We start from the raw sequence: 20,413 nt of genomic DNA, 5'->3' as shown, positions 1-20,413 counted from the left end.
TTTAAATTATTTTTGTTCAGCACATTATGTACTCATTAAATTTCTAATAACAAATTGATACAAATCCAAAAATATTGCAAGTAAAATTAGAAAAATGTAACAAAATAAATTTTTAATTCATAAGTAATGACTTAGTAAATATCGTGCAGCTATTTCCTTTTTAAATTTAGTGAATAATGCTAAATTTTCTGCATATTGAATTTCTCGATAGTTAGATTTCTTTTTCTGTGATGCAAAATTATGCTGGAACGTAAAAATATTAGCAAGTACTTCAAATTGATATTTAGCTGCAAACATTTCGTACACCTAAAAATAACAAGCACAACAATAATAAACATTATAAAAAAGTAATTTTTCTTAAAGCAAACCTGTGAATTCCTTGTGTAACCATATCCAATGAACCGTTCATCATAGCTTGGAACATTGTTTAATGATACGTAAAATGGTTCATAATACAATTGATATTTGGATACTTTATGACTTATGTGTATACCGCTATATTTTTTTGAGCTTTTTTCAAACCTAAAAATAATTAATAAGACAATGCACATTTAACAATATTCTAATAAACTACACAAATTATGCAGTAGTAAAGAATTAGTAAATTTTATTTATTTTGTTCATAAATACTAAATCTAAGTAAATAAATAAGATTCCTATCAAGTACTGCAGGTTTTTATAGCATTGTGAACTAAATATTTAAATAATACTTACATTAAAAAGTTAGTTGGCATCTGGTTTAATTTGAAGACTTCCATGTGGAAATATCTTGCTAGTCCGGTAGATTTTAATTTTATTAACTCGGTAACATTTTTTGGTGGAATAGCTGATTTATGAACTTCATATGTAGGCAAAACATATACACACTTTAAACATTTTGGTCTTTCTGACAAAAATGTATTGAGTAATATTGCTGAATCAATACTAGGAATAATATCAATGTCTGTAACCAATGTATAATGAGTTTGACAATTTAAACGAGCCAGATTTCTCAGATGATTTTGAGGGTAAGGCATACGAATTCTCCATCGTTTAAGAGTTTCTGGTAAAAGTTTCATCAAATTTGATAAAACAGTCACTGGATTCTGGTGACATGGTAACTGATCTGTTGTGAAACCTGATTGAGCAGATTGTGGAAATTGATTTGCAGGTAGGGCAAGATGAAAAGTAACGGTTTGACGAATTGATCGATAACATCGTCGTAGAAATCTTACATAATCTATAATTATTAAGTAGTTGTTAATACTCTTAATAATATAGCACAAATACACAAAAACGAACCTTGTAAATAATATAATTCTTCACCAGCTACATATATTGCAGTCGATATTGATCCATTCCAATTGTTTGCTAGTTCTACAATAGAATGTAATCTATCTACTGAACATTGTGTAGCTAAACATACCATTCCACTTGGTTTTTGTTCTGCTATTATCACATTGTCAAATGTCTTAACCATACGTCTACTATCCCATCGCCCATTAGACAGTGTAAGATGGAAATATGAGGTGTTTGATTTCTCGTTACCACAATCTTTTGATAAGGAACTTGCTTTAAGTAGTGTAAGTGAGAGATAAATGTTATACAATAATAACACAAAAAGAATATGATGAATGAAAGTAGAATAGCGTTTTATGCCCTATAATAAGAAATGTATAAATACAGTTATTGAATAAGTAAAATAATTTATTAAATAAACTTGAGTACTTGACTTACAAATGATTTTAAAAGAAGCATTCTTATATATAGTTAAAATTTAAATATTTTAATCCACTGAATTGCTTTGAATATATTTTTATTCATCATTAAACGTACAATTGATATATTTTTTTTATACCATTCAAAATTATAAGTCATATGTGTTTTCCAGTTTCTGTCTAAAAAGTCTTTGTAAAATTTAGACATTTGATCGGCTGTAACTGTTGAAATGCCCTTATCGGATAAACATTTTTTATACGCTTCCCTTTCTTTTATAAATCTCAGGTTATGGTTAGTCCAAAATTCATGATTCCATTTTGCTACTTCAATTCGCTTAAGCCGCAATTGGCGTTCGACTAAAGACTCGTGTTTTGGTATATGATATTTAATTGGTCTCAAATTTGATACTGGATCTGGAGGACCCACTGAATCGACATTGTTCATTGTCCTAAGTAAACAATACAAAAAACGTTAAGCACTTACAACTTATAATACAAAAATTAAATTAAAAATAATGTGTGTAGATACCTTAGACTTTGAACACATTTATACAACAAAATATTATGGATTTTGATTTTATTTTATGTGTAATTAAACTACAATATTTAATAGTATAGCGTAAAATTGATAGCAGAAAAAATTTTTCAGCACCTACTTAAAAGTTAAGACTCCACCTTTACTCGACCATTGATAAATGTCAAATGATAATGTATTTTGCACACGGACTATCTACGTTTATCTTAGTCTGATAAAGTATATTGTATATTATCAAATTGCATAATATCCAAAAATATATATTTGTTCCAACGACCAATTGTTTCACTATCTAATTATATCACTATCCAATACTTCTAATGCTTTTTTGAACTTAGGCGTCTAAGGCAGTAAGGCTCCTTGTTCCAAAATCAAACTTACATTTGAAGTTATGGATTTCTATTACGCATTTATTTTCGGTAATCGGTAAAAAAGACTAAAGAAATAAGAACAATTTTTAAGTATATTAATTGATTATGAAAATTAAAAAATGATTACTTAGTATTTACACACAAACACACGACCCGCGTGTACAAATATTATAAAAATTGTATAAAAATAATTATCCTTCAAAATATAGGCGTGTTTGAACTTGGGGGGGCTATAGTTCAATTCTATACTAGATTTCAATTTCAAATGTATTATGCCATTATATAGCAAAATCATTAGTTTTTTTTGGATGGTGAGGGGGGGTCAATCACCACCCTATTTGCACCTATGCCTACAAAAAAAATTTGTAGATATCAAATCATTATTATTAATATTATTTATCAATAATATCATATTATATTATATAATTTTACAAGCGTACTGCGTAATAAATATATAATATAAAAACTTTTAGAATGTTGCTGGTGCCTGATAACATTTGTTCAATTGATTATTTAGTCATAAAAAAACATTGTTGTAATAAAAATGTATTATATTCTATAGTCTATAGAGGTATTACTAAGTTAATATATTGTATCATTGATTATATGTTTTATATATTTATAATCAATGATGGTATTTAATACATAAAAATATACTAGGTAGGTATTATATTCTGTGGTAGTTATACCTACTAGGTTCCGATATTAAGATAATGAATGGAAGATACATTTTTTTCACATAATTTTATGCAATAAGAAAACAACATTTTTCAAAAGAAATATATTTTTATATTTCAATATTTTTATAAATTATATTAAATATTATACATTTTTTTGAGGAGATTGGATATCGACCGTTTTTAAGAAGTTCAATGTAGACAATTTCTATGTGTGCATCATTTTTTTAATTATCGTATTTAATTAAGAGGACGTCAAATTCAGTATATTAGAATTGGAACAAGAAGGACTAAAATCCATTTTTAATTTTAATAAAATCTAAATTGATAAATGGACTAGTACTAGAAAATAGCATAATATGTTATTTTTATAGATTAAAATAAACTATTTAGTTTATTTAATCTATAGGCGTGCACAGGCCTTTTTTTCATGGTATGCAGAAGCAGGCCACTGGCGCTCCTATAATAATTAATTTTTTTGACCAAAAAAGGTTTTTTTCCAGAGTTAATTTTCGCCCCAGTAGCGTCATTTCAGTTTTTATTTGACTAGGGTAACTACTAACTGATTTGCCAATTCAAAATTATTTCCATGCAGTTCACATAGAATTGTGCCATAATTGTTGAGAGGGGGGGATTAATTTTCAGGTATATGAACGTCACACAAAGGATTTTGAAGTTTTAAATACAAACAATTTTGTCAAATATTTATATTTAATATGTATTAATATTTATTATATAGAATAATTGAGTAATGTGTAAATAAATAATAAATAGGTAATAGGTACCTTCATAGGCGCCGTCAGGAATTTTATCTGGGGGGTGCATCGTGCAAGCAGGTATACACTAATTTCTAAATAATGCTTATATACGTAATAATAATAATAATAATAATAGTTAAATACGTATTATAATATAATATAATGTAGATAATTATGCAAAATAAAATAGTTTCAATACCATTCAATTTTTTTAATTTTTTGTAAAGCCTGCAGGGAGTGCAAGTGCACCCCCCTCGCGGCACCCATGGGTACCTTTTAATATTGCAGATTTACATTCTCATAATGTAAATACTAACAAAAAAATTAACAATAAATCTTTACTTATAAAATATCAATATTCAATATTATGATTTATAACAATGGCCTTTAGTAGTTAAAATAAGACTTCTTATAATTTTTAAATGTGCCGACTTAAGGTTGCTATAAATGTTAGACTAGGGTAAATGCCCAAGTGACCACCCCCCAAATGACGCCACTGTTTCGCCCACTTTGAAGAGCTGTATAACCTGTATACCCCCTGCGCACGCTTATGATTTAATCTATGGGGTATTGGGGTCTACTAAGGGAGTAATTCATTTTTTTGTTAAATATCGGAAATAAATTGATACAATGTTTTTTATTGATCAATATTTAATATGCTATATACATATATAACCTACTGTTTAAACAGTTATTAAAACTGTCCAAAAATGTTTCAAAAAATTATATATTTATTTAAATAATTATGCTGATAGAGCAATGTAAATTATAAAAAATCAAGAAGATAGTGAAATTGAGGTTGAAGGATTGCAACAAAGTTAAAACAATATAATTTGATTTTTGATTAAGATATACTTCAATTCGAGAGATGCGACTAAAAAAGATAATTACCATTAAACTCAAAACATAATTAATATAATATACTAATATAGTCTAACTAGCATAATAATAAAACTAAAATTCGCTTGTGATAATTCATGCATATAATTATAATGACACCCTCCTTAAAAAAATCCTGCGTACGCCACTGCTCATAGGTAACGGCCAACTGGTGTTCACATATAAAAATATTAAATGTTTATAATACCAACATCTATACCCTCCTCCTTAATAAATCCTTATACAAAATCAGGCATTTAATTTAATAAAGGTATTACATTATGTAATTATATATTTATAAATATATATTACAGAGATTTTAAAATCTCTGATATATTACCATTGATTATAAATACTAGTATTTATAATCAATGATATTACCTTCGTCTTTCACTTACTAGTTACCAACCTCTTTTAAATGTTTAAAATAAATATTAATTATAAAAAGTATTTTGTATTTTTGGACTTTTTGTCCAACTTTTTTAAAACGGACTTTTTGACTGATTACCAATTTGAACATAGCATGGAAAGTTATAGCATTGATTATAAATGCTTTAATCAATGGTTATAGATAATGCCGGAAGACAAACGACAACTGTCATTTGTGTGAAAAAAAAATTAATAATTTTACAAAATAGTGTTGTATAAGTTGCAATAATATAATATAAACGCGTCTAATGTCGACTGAGAGAATTAAAACGACGTCGTTCTTCTTATTAAGATGTATGACAGAAAATTAAAGATAGGTCATAGGTACTTTTTTCTGATCACCCGTAATAGGTCATAAAGATTGTCCGGAAGTTTGTCATGAGAAGAGTCTAAATCATGAATTAATCGTGACAAAAAACATACCACAGGGAACACACTTGTGTATATTTATTTTTAATATAAATTGATGTTTAAGCAAAATTATTAGTTTTGTTCAAACTTAAAATAATCAATGGGGGGGGGGAATTTTTTTTTTGTAACAAAATTTAATATATTTACAATCTGTATTTACTATACCTATTCTATATTATACCTTGTACAATAATTAATTTTGATGAGATTTGATTGATGGGAGGCGGAAGTCACCTAATGGTGAGGCACCCCGACGGTGAGGGGAGAAACAACTTAGGAGTATAGGTTTAAGCAAGGTTTTAATGTATAATATTATCTTTAAATTTTGTATACTCAAGTACTATACGTATATAGTATTTGGTATACTATGAACAGTTTGAACAAGTCAACAAGTTTGATATTACCATTGATTAAACACATATATATATATATGCACACAGCTTATTAGTCTCTACGACTGTTGATACTGTTGAGTGTTGACTTGACAGATTTAAGATAAATTTTATCCATATTACTCTTTAATCTATACCCTATGGTTTGACCGTATATTTTAAAAACAATAAAGTTGTTGCATAGAGTAATATACTCTATGAGTTGTTGTTCGAACCACGAACTAAGATAATATTATCTTCTTTACACATCGTGTTTAAAAAATCACTCTGAATTACAACCTCCTTGAATTGATTATCAAACCGCGTGTGTTTTCGAATAAAAACTACTGTATTGTTTTTTTCCGCCACGATTTTTAGCATAAGGTTTGTTTTTCTTGTACTTCATTGTTTTATCTTTATTCTACGATAAATGATAAAATTGTAATTACTAATTTTGTTTTATTTCCTGTAAGTTTTGAATTTTAATTCATTTCGATTGTTTATATTTTTACTTCAATTCAAATGGTGAATATTAGAATGTTTCCGTTTTAGGTACTTTGTTTTGTTCAAAATTTAAATTTAAACACTTAAAGATGGACAAGTATGAAGGTTGGGGTTTAACCGAAAAAACTGAATTGTATGTATTTTTCGTGTTTATAAAATTTAATAGTTTCAAAATTGATTTGGTTTGAATTTTTACTCTGTTTTAGTTTGTCAAAATGTCATGAACTTGTTAAAAGTTCTAAATCAGAATTTTCATTAACAATTACATCTAATGGCAATCCTACTGGTACGTTGATCAACAAAATATTTTAAATTTAGTTTTATGTTAAGTTATCTGTGTACTAAATTATTCAAAATATAAATATTTACACCTGGGTTTTCTGTTCAATTACCTAATTAGGTGCAAAGTATATACTTGTATCATTTTACATTCATTAATTTTATTATAAATGTTCTAATTTATCGTTTTCAGATTTGGCCAAAGCTATTCTTTCATTATTAATAGCATGTATTAAAGGAAAAATTAAAACAAATCTTTGTTTATCTATTTTAAGTGATTTAGTAAGTATAGCTTGTATCAAATATTCTTTTAGTATCTCCCCAACTTTTGTCATTAATTATGTGTATTTGTGTGCCCCAGTTCAATTTTTTTAATACATTTATTTTTATTTATAAATTAAAGCTTAGTATTATTGTTTAAGAATATTTTATAAGAATTTAATTTGTTATTGATTATTTATATATTTGTATTTTAGTGTTCGAATGCAGAAATAGCTTCTGTTGTAATGGATGTCTTTAATTACTTAGATACTGACACAGCCCTTTCAGATAACGGAGGATTAGAAAGAGAATATTTTGGAAATTTCGTCAAAGAATCACAAAAGGTTAATATCAACTTTTAATACATTTTTAATAACTTATTCAATAAAACATTTCTTTTTTTATAGTTATTGACTGACAAATTACTTAAAGAACGGTTAGAAATTGACTCATTAAAAGACATTAAGTTATTAAATAATATTTTTTCTACAAAATTTATTAAAATCAAAACTAAACTTTTGTAAGTTGTTTTTTTTCTAATTAAATTTAGCTAGTATCTATAAACTTATATATTAATTTTACTTCTTTCTTTTTTAGCTATAAACAACGAAAGTATAATTTATTTCGTGAAGAATCTGAAGGCTATTCTAAATTAGTTACAGAATTAAATTCTGATAATATGGATCCTAAAATCATGGTTGAAATTATTAAATCATTGATTGGATGTTTCAACTTGGACCCAAATCGTGTGTTAGATATAATTTTAGATTCATTTGAACACCATACAGATAATAAAGCTGAACATTTTTTTATTCCATTACTACATGATTATATGCCTGAATCACAAAGACTGACTGAAGTATTGGCATTTAAATTACGACAAGTGAATAATTTAACTCGCTCATCTTACAGATTGATTGCTTTTTTGATTCAATTCAATTTAATTGGACTGGATAACATTTATCCTTGGGTAAATTATACTTTAGTTATATTATAGTATTTTTCAGTTAAATGTCATTAAATTTTTTTTTTAGTTAACTCCAGATGATAAAGATATTAAAACAAATTGGGAAAAAGATATAAAAAATGGACAAGATTATTTGAGAAAAGCTTCAAGTATGATCATAACAAAAGCACCGGAATCTGAAAATGTTGATGATAATATTCAGCCTAAAGTATATTTTATTTTTTTTTAAATTGTTATGTTTGTTACATATTTTAGTTTTACAATTTTAGCCTGAAGAAAATCAAAAATTTTGTTTATGTGAAGCTATGTTACAAATTGGAGATTGGAATACTGCACAAGTATTAATTAAAAGATTTCCAGAATACTATGCTGTAGAGTATCCTCCTATTGGCGATGCACTTTGCTCTCTTATAAATCAAGTCATTAAACCTGTTTATAACCAGTAAGTGTTTTTAATTTATATATAATTAACTTGTTGTTATCTGTTGCTTAATATATTTTAGAGTTTTTAATCTTCATTCAAAAGCTGTAAAACATTCAACTGATATTCAACTAAATTCACGTTCTCTTAAACATGTACTAACACTAGAAGAATTTCATGATGTAGTTATACCTATGTTAATAACATTAGGTCCTGGACTACATCGTGATCCTGTTCTTATGTTTAAAATTGTCAGAATTGTTAGAGAAGCATTAACTAATGTAAGTGTTTATACATTTCATATTTATAACTAAAATATTTGTAAATATTTTAAATAGATAAATATATTAATTTTGATTTATCTATATTTTAGGAAGGAATTAAAAATAAAGATTATATTCCATCTGAAACGGGATTTTATTTTGACACTTTGTCATTATTGGATCGTGTCTTATTACCTACTCTTTCATTAGCAGAAGGAAGTAGTATTTCAGAGCATTTGTGGACTTTATTACAACTTTATCCTTATCACTGCAGGTATTAGCAATTTGTAAAATTAATTTGAAATTGTACTTTTTTTTTTTATCAATAATTATAAATTTTATTATTTGGTTTCACATGATACATTTTTTTTAAATTTATTTATGAAACATAGGTATGCACTTTATAATAGTTGGAAAAATGATACACATAAATATCATCCAAAATTATTAACAAAGAAAGTTGATGTACAGAAAAAAGCTAGATCTGTAATGAAACGTCTTTGTAAAGATAATACTAAACCATCTAGTCGTGTTATTGGGAAAATATCACATTATGCACCTGGCTATTTATTTGATTATGTAATTACAAAATTTAATTTTTTTTTGGATAATATTGTTATTGAACCAAAGTTGATGTTGGATGTTATAATTAATTTAGATACTGGGACAAATTCAAGTATTTGATAATTTGGCTAGCATTGTGGTTGAATGCTTAAAGTACATGACAAGTTTATCATTTGATGTTCTTGGATATTGTATTGTGGAAACATTAGGTAAAAGTGGCCAAGATCGAGTGAAACATGATGGTACTTCCATTTCAGTATGGCTTCAAAGTACGGCATCATTTTGTGGTGCCATTTTTAAAAAACACTCTGTCGAACTTACAGGAATTCTTCAATATGTAGCAAACCAATTAAAAACAGAAAATAGGTATAAACATTATGATATAAATCTGGTGATTATTAAAATTTTTCACTTATAAATTTATATTTCTGTAGTTTGGATCTTCTTATACTTAAAGAGATTGTGTTAAGAATGGCTGGTGTTGAGGTTATGGAACAAATAACCCCTGATCAAATTGAAGCTATGTCAGGTGGTGATTATTTAAAAACTGAGGTAAGAAAACTTGAAAATTTTTCTTTTAAATATAACTAAAACTTGATTCATATTTTACTATTTTAGGCTGGTTACTACAATCAAATTAGAAATACAAAAAAATCTTCTATTAGACTGAAAGAATCATTATTAGATAATAATTTGGCCGTTGCTTTATGTCTGTTAATTGCTCAACAAAGGCATAGTGTTATTTATAAAGAACACGAATCTATTCATATCAAACTTGCTGGACAGCTCTATGATCAAGTATGATAATTATTAATTAAGTGTAATAAGTATATAAAATATTTATAAATTTGTGAACTGGTAGTCTTATTTGTGGGAATCTGTTAATGAGAAAAGGTTATGTTCAGTGTGAAAGAATGTTATTACAATGTTTGATCTTCAGAACAAATTCCGCATCTCATGTGTTATGATATAAATTAATTAATCAATATCAGTAATATCACAAACTAAAATATTAAAAACTGGACGTAAAAGTTTAATGTTTTTGATTAAATATATATAGTTTTGTTCTTACAGAGTCAATACACTTTTTGGTTATACTCGTGGCTAAATATATATTAAGCCATGGGTTATACTAAAATGCTTTCTAAAATGTATTTATAATTATAAGATAGTGGTATTGTAAGCATAGGCGTACGCACATGATAAACCAGGTGGGTTGCGGCCCCCTCTGCGGCCTCTTGCTTTTTCTTTAATAAATGAAATGCATAGATATCTATATTATACTAGATAGCAAAAATTTTTTCATTTTACATGAAAAAAGCTAAGCCAGTTTTAATCTAATAGCACAGATATAGATAATTAACTAGATTGCTAACTGTTGTTATCGGTAATGGGGAGATTTGAAGCCACAAAATCGTCAGTCGCCATTTTTAAAAAGGGCAGCTAAACGTTAATAAAACAGAATACAATGTCATATTATTTATTACTATAATATATTTATATTATGTGTTAAGAGGAACTTAGGGGGGCTTAGCCATATCAAATATTTCAATAGACCCCTAAAAATCGAAGGTAATATGTTATACTTCTGTATAAAAAGGTGGTGCGGGGTCACTTTACATTGGATTATTATAGCCCCCCTAAAAATTCAATCAAATCTTCGCTTATGCTAACAAATTTTGGACAGTTAATATAATCTTTTGATCAATATTTTTTATTAATTAAGTATGTTTATTATTATTAATAATAATAAAATTTAAATATTGTTCAGTAACTTAAACAATTTTTAGAGTTCTTTAGATGCATGTTTACTGTTTAGGCTCTCCTCCATCTTTAATTGACACAAAACTATCAATTATACAGTATTCATAGTTAATATATCGATTAAAACGCTTGGCAATATATCCACATAATATATAAAATAATATATTGTCAATAATCGCATTATAAAAATTATTACATACAGTCAGGGCTGGGCAGTATCTTAGATACTTGTATTTAAGATACGTATCTGAGATACAGTTGTATCTTGTATTGTGAATTTAAATACTTTTTTGATTTGTATCATATAGTTATATCCGCAAGTAATTGAACATTTATTTGATATTAGCTAGCGGTTTATTTTTTTTTATCACAGTGTATTTATCAACTACTTTATTTACATTATTTCACTATTTTTTATAGGTATTTATGTGTTATTATGCTGTTTCAGTTTCAAATTATTATTATTATTCATTTTTATTATAATTATGTATTATTATCATATATAATGTATTTTAATAACTTTATATTTTATTTTTATATTTGCATATTGAATTAAAAAATTAATTTATAAAATTAACAATTAAATATTTAATTATACTAGTATTCATTAGTAAAAGAATCTTTTAAGGCCCCTCCTCCCTGTGGTCAAAATCTGCGCATGTCTATGATTGTAAAAGTAGAAAAAGGTTTAATCAACGCATTCAATTTCCTCCCCCACTATAAAACTATTATTGAATATTATTATCTTTTAATAATATACTCTACATTCAACTTTCATATTGAATCTAGTATACTATCCTTTATTTGTGTGTTTATATTTATATATAATAATAATACATACATAAAAATATAAATATCATAAAAATAACAATGAATTTACTTTTATAGTGTCAAGATACGTTGGTTCAATATGGTACATTTTTGGGGTCTACATTTTCAATGGAGGAATATATCAATCACTTGCCTTCTGTACATGATTTACTTGATCAACATCATGTTCATATGGATGTAGCATTTTTTTTAGCTAGGCCTATGTTTAACCATTCTATTAATGTAAGTATCATTTCTTTTTGCTTTACTCTAAAATAATTATTAATTTTTGCATAATTTATTATAGACTCGTTTTGATGCTTTGCGCAAAGCTGATCCCAATTCAAAGAAATCATTAGCTGTTAGGCAAACAAAATATGCAGAAGCTCATAAAGAAGTCATGTCATCTATTGTTAAATCTGTTGTTCCACTCCATCCTGAGAAAGTTTGGGAAGACGTGTCTCCTGGATTTTTAGTCACATTTTGGTCATTGACTTTATATGACTTATGTGTTCCAAATGAAGCCTATAAACGAGAAATAAATAAACTTAAAGCTCAGTCTTCAGCAATGGGAGATTCAAAACAAGCAGTGAGTCTTATTCAAATTTTATATATAATTTCAGTGGTTTTCAACCAATGGGCCATGACTCACTTGTGAGCCGAAGGCAACTTGGCACTGAGCCGCAGAAGCTGGTCTATAGTCTAAGTTAAGGGTTTGAAAATTTGAATTAACTGATTTTTTATCTGTTTATTATGTAAGTGGGCTTCAAAATATTTTCTATAAAATTGGTGGTACATATTAAATTCTGACTAGCTCTCCATGAAAATCCCTCTGAAATCTTCAAATTATCATCTATCACTATCCCAGGCAACCTAAATAAAACATTCAAGAAGCAGTGGTATTGTGACTATTAAAGTATTAACCTAATAAAAGACTTTGCCATGTCATTGGGAGGCCTCTATAGTCAGTTTTACCTGTCTTTTTGTTTACTTTCTAAAATCCATCAATTATTCTTATAGTTCTATTATTTCGTAATAGATTGAATAAAAACTTTTAAAAAAAGTTTTCTTATTTCATTTACTTTAAAAATAGAAGATGCATTATTTTTATTTAATGATGGTTTTGAAATTATTAGTTATTTCATTTTTTATTTTATTGTAATTTGGCATATTTTAGAATTTTTATATGTTATTAGTTACTTATTATACATAAGTGCTTGGTCAAACTTTTCAATTGTTACTTTATTTGAAAACTGATGCATTTTTGTTGGTTAGACCATCCATTTTTAATTTGTTTTTGTTTATGCCAGTGGTTTTTAACCTGTGGTCTGCACTACTCTGGGGGTTTGCGATATTTATGTTGGGGATCCACGGCAGCTTTAAGAATATTATGTGTTCTACAAAAGTTTAAAACCACTGGTCTATGTTATATATGCATGGATACCTTAAGGGTATGCCTTAAATCTGTGACCATATACCCAGATTAAAACCAATCGGTTTGATAGAGGAACTGGTTTTGGAACCTATTGTTAACACAATATTTTGAGGTGAGACCAAGTTGATGGATCAATGAAATGTTGCTTAATAGATAGTATGGCCATTTGTGTACATTCATATCAATGTGTTTCGTTTATGTGGTATGTTGGTAGCCAGTGAAAAGATAGTGTTTACCTATTCCTTACTCTAGTTATAATTATAACTATAAATTTGATTTAATTCTATAAATTACTGATATGTTGAAAAATGTCAATTTTGTGCAAGTATAAATTTAAATATTATAGCTAATACATTATCATGTATCATTCTAGAGTACTAAAGTAAAAAAAGAACAAGAGCGATTAGGAATTACTATTGCTAAATTGAATGACGAAAAAAAAAAACAACAAGAGCACGTTGAAAAAATATTCTTTATGTTGAATCAGGTAAAAACATTGTTTATTTATACTTATTTATTTTTTATTAAAATGTGTTAATATATTTTCAGGAAAAAGATTCCTGGTTTTTATCTCGTTCAATTAAAGCAGCAAAAAATGAGACTATTACACAGTTTTTACAGCTATGTTTATTTCCCCGATGTATTTTTACACATACAGATGCTATGTATTGTGCTAAATTTGTTCAAACATTACATTCATTGAAAACTGCTAATTTTTCAACTCTTTTATGCTATGATAGAGTAAGTTCATATTAAGTATTTAGAACTTTAAATAATATAAACTGTTCAACTAATGATTTAATTTTTTTTTTTTTTAGTTGTTATGTGATATAACATATTCAGTAACACTATGCACAGAAAATGAAGCACATCGTTATGGTATATTTCTTAATGAAATGCTAAAAAATGTTACTCGTTGGCATTCAACCAAAGATATATTCGAAAAAGAATGTGCTACATATCCTGGGTTTGTGACTAAATGTAAGAATAGTGATCAATTTGTTCTATCTAACAATGATCATGTAGGGTATGAAAACTTCAGACATGTTTGTCATAAATGGCATTATAAGATAACTAAAGTGAGTAGAATCAAATGAAAATTTTTTTTTTTAAATGTATAAAATATTTATTTTGTTTATTAGGCCATGATGGTTTGTTTAGAGTCTAAAGATTATGTACAAATTCGTAACTCATTGATTATTCTCATAAAAATTGTTAATCATTTTCCTGTTCTGGCAAAATTAGCCACATTAATTGAAAAAAAGGTAGAAAAGGTAAGAGAAGATGAAAAGGATAAACGACAAGATCTCTACACTTTAGCAACGTCTTATTGTGGGCTACTGAAAGGTAGAGCTAGTCAGTTTCTTAAGGACAGTGATTTCCATCTAGTTCACGAAAAGGTATAATTATTTTTTCTACTTAAATTAATTGTTTATTAAAATATTATTAATTATTTTTAAAGGTAAGTCAAATAAAAAATATTGTTGATAATAAGTCTGATGCTACAAAAAATAATCAATCTATTAAGAAAAAAGATGAAGATACAGTTCCTGAAGCCAAAACTCCACCACTGCCTGCTGTTAAAGTTATTAATGGAACATCATCAACAGGTAATACAAGTGTTAAATACAACATTTTCTAATTTTTATATTATAGTATTTTATTCCTAATTATATTATATTTATATTATAGAATGGGTTGAAGCTGAAAAGAAGGTTATTGATAACAAAGTGAAAACAGATAAACGACCTATAAAAATCCCAAATTCTGAAAAAGTCAAGTAAGTTAAAATCTTAAACTTTTTAAAACTCAAAATTATAATCGTAATTTGTTTTATTTTTAATATTTGTTTAGTGAAAAAGTTATAGTACAAGAGAATATCACAGAAGTATTGAAGGAAGAAAAATTTGATGAATCAAATGAGAAGAAAAGAGATAAACGACAAAGAGATGATAATGTTGACAGAGTAAAAGATTTTTATGCAAATTTTTATTATTTTAGAAATCATTTTGTTTATAGTAAATTTCATGGTTTGTTGGTGTTTATTTTATAAATTAGAATGATGTGACAAAACCGCAAGTACTTACTGCCAGTCCAGGTAGTCAACCTACTAATAGTCATAATAAAGTTCAGATCCCGAGGATTAATTTATCACAAATATCTGTTTGTGTTGTAGATGTAGCAAGTAATGGTTCTCACACTGCTGAAGAAAAAGGTAAGAGACTGTAATTAATTTTTCTTTTATTGGATTGCATTAGCTTATATTCATATTATAAATTAAAGTTAAATTTATTGTTAAATTTTAAATATTGTCTTAAACATTTTAACCATTTAATTTTAATGACATGTTAAATTTTTAATTCGATTTAGATTTATACTCAATAAATAAGAAAATATAAGAGCTTTTTTTTTTAAATTTTATCTTGCTTACTTGTGATATTTTAATATATATTATATGTACTTATCTTTATATTTATTTTAATGATTTATGTACATTTCAGTACTAAAAAGAGTATATAATGAAGATTTCAACAAATTTTTAAATTTAATGTACATTTTGTCACCAGATTGATATATTCTTTTACTTAGAAGACTTCAAACATTCCTTTTAAAATACAAATATTTAATTGTAATTTAGACAAATTCATAGTCATTAATTTATTATTACTATACTAAAAGGGTATAGCTTTAAAATCATGTTTTTATATTCTTATAAATTTAATATTATAAATACAAAAGTTAAATACGTAATTTGTAAATAAATCATAAATATAAAGTATTAAAATTGTTGTGTATTATATAAATAAAATTGTGTTATTTTAAACTTAAATGGTTTTATTTTATTTCAGATATAAAACGAAAAAAAATGGATACCAGTCCAATTACGAAGGTAAGAACTGAAGTATGGAGCCAACATAATCACAATTCCATTCCTCTTGATATTCACAAAACAAATAATAAGTAGTCTCATCTCTCAAACAAATTGCTCAAGCAGCTTTAATTTATGGTGTTTTGAGTGTCACCTGAATGATGTTTCCTCAATAATTTGTTGTTACTACAATTATTACTGAAATTTTCGAATATGTATTGAAATTGATTCATTCAAACACAATGGAACAATGAATAGCTGTTGTAGCTGAATACCTACTTTCGACGAAGATTGAAGAACAACCTTGTCTTTTATTTACACTTATTTATCATCTGCATTAGTAAATTAAATATTGTTATTCAATCCCTTTAAATAAATAACATTTTGGTTATTGTTTTTGTGTTTTTGGAGAAAAAAAAGAAAAGAAATTGTTATCTATAGCTTATATACTTTGGTAATTTGGTATCTTTTTTATATTTTGTTGTTTTTGGTTTGCATTTTCGTTATCCTTTTTAACTCACAGCAACTCATGAAGCATAATCCCGACATTAAATCTGAGACAAATGGATCAGCTTTGATAGAGAAAAAAGATAAGAAGATTAAAAAATCACAATCTACTGATTCAACTTCACTAAAAGAAACTCGTAAAGATCGTAAATTAAGCCGCAAAAGAGTATGTATACTTTGATTTAAAAGACATTAATATAATTACTTAAAGTGAATTCATATTTTTTTTTTATTTTAGCATGAACGACGTGATGAAACTACACCTGAATTAAAAAGACGCAAAGAAGACGAGAAACGTATGTTAATATTAAAATTTTGAATTTATTATGTTATGTTTTCTAACCCATATATAACAGAAATTTATGTTTGAAAGAACCAATTTTGTGATGTTAGCTTTAATATTAGAGTGAATTATTATTAAATAATTTTTATTCCCATTATTAAATTTAAAGGAAATAAATAATATTATCTAGGCAACTTTTTAAGATTTTATTGATATTTCAATATTAAAATTAAATTATTTTTTATAGTTATAACTTGCAGTGGAGTGTCAATTATTCACAATAACTGGGACCAAGGGGTGCAGATAAATAATGATTAAAAATATAAAACAAACATGAATTTAAATATTTTATATAAATAAAAATAAAACTAATTTATTGTTAAAAGTATATTATGTAATTTATTTTTTATTTAAAACTTAAAAATATATTATTTTTTTTTCAAAAATATCATATTGGGGATAATAATTGATGGGCTGAATAATTGATGCTACTTTGTACTGAAAAATAAAAATATTAATAATATCTTGATATAGATAGCCAATGAACTGTGATACCATGATTTACAAGGTGTTTTCAGTGACAGTTATGCTATACCTCAAGTGTACCAACAGATACACATGCTTTTGATAATTACTTATAAATTACTTTTTTTGGTGTGTGGGCATCCACATATTTTAGTAATTAAGATACACATGGTAATTTGACTGTAGCTGCCACTAGGTGTTCTAGTTAATATTCTTAGTTTTAATTTTAATAATAAGACCAGTTTTAAAGATAACAACAAATTTGGTTTTATCTAATGTGCATTTCCTATGTAGAGGGTGGGTTTAACAAAAATAGTTTTCTGACATACTGTTAAATATAAATTGTTTTACCAATAGATGTAAAATCATCAGCTGATATTCGTCATGATGACATAGTGGGTGATAAACATCGATCTAGTAGAGTAAGTATTTTAAATTTTTACTAAAGCAGTAATAACTTCAACAAAATAAATTAATAACATGATTTATATTTGCAGGAAAAGTCTCCTCATCCGAAAGAATGGTCCGAAAGAACTGAATCACGTCATAAAAGATATCCTTTTTAATTTTAATTTTAATAAATTATTATAATCTTAAAGTAATATTGACAGTTAAATTGACATTGTTGATGGATACAAAAATAATTGGTTGAAGTAAAAATCATTGTTTGAATATTTATCTCTTTATCAGTTAGGGTTCATAGAAATGTAAGTATGAGTGAGAATGTGTTAATATTTATATTATATTATTAATTTATTATTGTGACTATTGAGATTATGTGCTTTGTAAAAATTACTAAATACTTAAAAAAAAAAATTTAAATATTAAATTAATATAATATATATATATATATATATATATATATATATATTTAAATACTTTATTACTAAGAGGAAAAGAAAAAATAAATATGTTATCTATTTGGTATATAGGCTATGCAGTTGAAGTTTAATGTTATAGTATTATATTTTCTAATCTATTATGTTTCAAAATTTTTCTTAATATTATCATTATACGCACAGGACAGGTGATAAAAGGAAATGAAAAAAGGCATTTTTTATCGTCAACACAAACATAATATGAATATTGTCGTATAAAATTGTGAATAATTATTGTATTTTAATATTATTTCCATTGTATTTTATAATTTTTATAATTTTTTTTTTTTTGTTTTTGTGTATTAATAAAAGATTTTCTTACGAAATTGTAATATATTTAAGATTATGTACGCTCATTTAATTTTAATCAATGCAAGTCTTTTAATAGATAATGATATTTGGAATCAGTTGTTACAGTTAAAAAAGTGAAAAATAAAAATTATTAAAAATCCTATGACAAATTTGAATAATGCTTAAACTTAAAGAAAACTTATAATACATACGGCTTACTGGATCATGTATCACTGATCATTGGGATTTCAAAGCCGTAATTTACGAGATTATGTTTTACTTTTTGTGTTATTAATATATCGTTTGCTTTTACGATCATCATCATATGATCCTAGACGATTCAATGATGGTGACCTAAAAACTGATACTAAAGTACTAGACTACTAGAGATGTGTCACTGATCACTTAGTCAATTTCTAGATTAAAGTTCAATTTAATGTAGATCTTTTGTCTTTACACAATATGCGAATGTATTAAATATATTTTTGGGTTCTCGGTTATCAAAACCATTCTGCTAATTCCTCTCTGTCTGTTCCTTTCTTCTGCTGCTACTCTCCATGGTATATCTGATTGAAGCCTTTTCACGTCGATTTTCAGTCTTCTCAGTGGTCTCTAACCAAAAGAGGTTCTCGATAGTTCTAACTATTAAAAATATTGTAACGGTTTTATAAGTCTTTAATTTTGTATCAATATACACTACAATACGAAAAAAAAAAATATTTTTTTGTGTATACATTTTTTTTCAATTTTGTCAGTTGCAAGAAAAAAATATGGCATCAGAATATAACAAATTAAAAAATAAATTTTTCCGAAAGTGTTTGTTGATGAAAAAAAAGCTTTAAAAGATCTGAGGAAGTAAAGTAAAGTACGTTGGCAGGAAAACACTATAAATGACGATGTGGGGAGAAGGAAATGCTATCACGAAAAAGGTGCAAAATGTATGTAGTGAGTATAGTTTAGGCTACACATCTTTGCAACGTTTTCGTGTCATGTCCCTAACGACGGTACTGACGGCGAGCGGCTAGTGTACTACAAAAAATAAAAATGTGCAGCACTTTTACTATCAGTGTCTACCCAATAATACAATTATATTCTAACATTATAACTTAATTTTTTGGTAAATAAAGAAATAAACTAATGATACGTGTCAAAGTCACACTATTAATTCATAAATAATAAATATATTAGTAAAATACTCGGGTACTTATTGAACATTTATACGTTGTAAGTAGTAAGTACCTATATTAATTACTTGCTACGGTATATAATATTACAATATCACTTTAATATTTTTTTTTAAACATTTTTTAACTTGTTTATTTTGTACTCTATAAATGTTAATAATAACTGTATTGTATTCATATCTATGTAACTTTAAAGTTATACTAACTATAACTGATATTGCACTAAATTATTTTACATTATAACATTTATAACTATAGTTATAGACTTAAGTAGGTACAACTTTAGACTATAATAGGTATATCGATTATCGATAGGACCCTTTTATAAGAAGGGGGCGAACTTCATACATTATATATATAAACGCACAAATTACTAGGCAGTAATATAAATTACGAAAATTTGAAGAGAAAAAAGCTAGGTCATTCAAGGGGCTCCCCTAAAGACGCTTCTGACCCGCAAGTCAACAAAGTATGCAAATT

At 26.3% G+C, this 20,413-nt stretch overlaps 2 protein-coding genes across 4 annotated transcripts; one reads left to right on the top strand and one right to left on the bottom strand.

The window, feature by feature from the left end:
- Window positions 1-34: 34 nt before the first annotated feature.
- LOC113552909 (beta-1,4-glucuronyltransferase 1-like) lies at window positions 35-1,882 on the bottom strand. The gene is made up of 5 exons (XM_026955926.1): window positions 1,717-1,882; window positions 1,282-1,639; window positions 715-1,219; window positions 369-522; window positions 35-306 (listed from the first exon to the last, which is right to left on the bottom strand). The coding sequence occupies exons 1-5, from the start codon at window positions 1,735-1,737 to the stop codon at window positions 118-120; spliced, it is 1,227 nt and encodes a 408-aa protein (XP_026811727.1). The 5' UTR covers window positions 1,738-1,882; the 3' UTR covers window positions 35-117.
- Window positions 1,883-6,579: 4,697 nt separating this feature from the next.
- Window positions 6,580-18,796, top strand: LOC113553067 (THO complex subunit 2). 3 transcript variants are annotated; one of them, XM_026956203.1, is made up of 31 exons: window positions 6,580-6,765; window positions 6,839-6,918; window positions 7,105-7,193; window positions 7,388-7,516; window positions 7,580-7,692; window positions 7,770-8,142; window positions 8,207-8,347; window positions 8,409-8,581; window positions 8,643-8,841; window positions 8,934-9,097; window positions 9,216-9,402; window positions 9,482-9,753; window positions 9,822-9,939; window positions 10,006-10,185; window positions 12,040-12,204; window positions 12,269-12,550; window positions 13,770-13,883; window positions 13,946-14,137; window positions 14,215-14,475; window positions 14,539-14,796; window positions 14,859-15,006; window positions 15,089-15,176; window positions 15,251-15,362; window positions 15,455-15,494; window positions 15,573-15,611; window positions 16,246-16,286; window positions 16,789-16,938; window positions 17,011-17,068; window positions 17,938-18,002; window positions 18,078-18,133; window positions 18,597-18,796. In XM_026956203.1, the coding sequence occupies exons 1-31, from the start codon at window positions 6,722-6,724 to the stop codon at window positions 18,622-18,624; spliced, it is 4,359 nt and encodes a 1,452-aa protein (XP_026812004.1). In that variant the 5' UTR covers window positions 6,580-6,721; the 3' UTR covers window positions 18,625-18,796. The 3 variants fall into 3 exon arrangements, with proteins under 3 accessions (XP_026812004.1, XP_026812003.1, XP_026812002.1); XM_026956202.1 differs by having other exon boundaries at window positions 6,581-6,765; window positions 14,925-15,006; window positions 15,455-15,611; window positions 18,597-18,793; XM_026956201.1 differs by having other exon boundaries at window positions 6,582-6,765; window positions 15,455-15,611; window positions 18,597-18,792.
- The last annotated feature ends 1,617 nt before the right edge of the window (window positions 18,797-20,413 follow it).

This window comes from Rhopalosiphum maidis, chromosome 2 (genome assembly GCF_003676215.2).
Source record: "Rhopalosiphum maidis isolate BTI-1 chromosome 2, ASM367621v3, whole genome shotgun sequence".
NCBI classification, from domain to species: Eukaryota; Metazoa; Arthropoda; class Insecta; order Hemiptera; family Aphididae; genus Rhopalosiphum; species Rhopalosiphum maidis.
This window is presented reverse-complemented; position numbering and strand designations above follow the sequence as displayed.

Coding starts and splice junctions, on each gene's coding strand:
- LOC113553067 (XM_026956201.1), top strand. CDS start 6,722: ATGGACAAGTATGAAGGTTGGGGTTTAACCGAAAAAACTGAATT. Junction 13,884..13,945: donor TATTCTTTATGTTGAATCAG/GTAAAAACATTG, acceptor ATATATTTTCAG/GAAAAAGATTCCTGGTTTTT. Junction 15,612..16,245: donor TCACACTGCTGAAGAAAAAG/GTAAGAGACTGT, acceptor ATTTTATTTCAG/ATATAAAACGAAAAAAAATG.
- LOC113552909 (XM_026955926.1), bottom strand. CDS start 1,737: ATGCTTCTTTTAAAATCATTT. Junction 1,220..1,281: donor AGAATTATATTATTTACAAG/GTTCGTTTTTGT, acceptor TAATAATTATAG/ATTATGTAAGATTTCTACGA. Junction 523..714: donor ATGCCAACTAACTTTTTAAT/GTAAGTATTATT, acceptor AATTATTTTTAG/GTTTGAAAAAAGCTCAAAAA.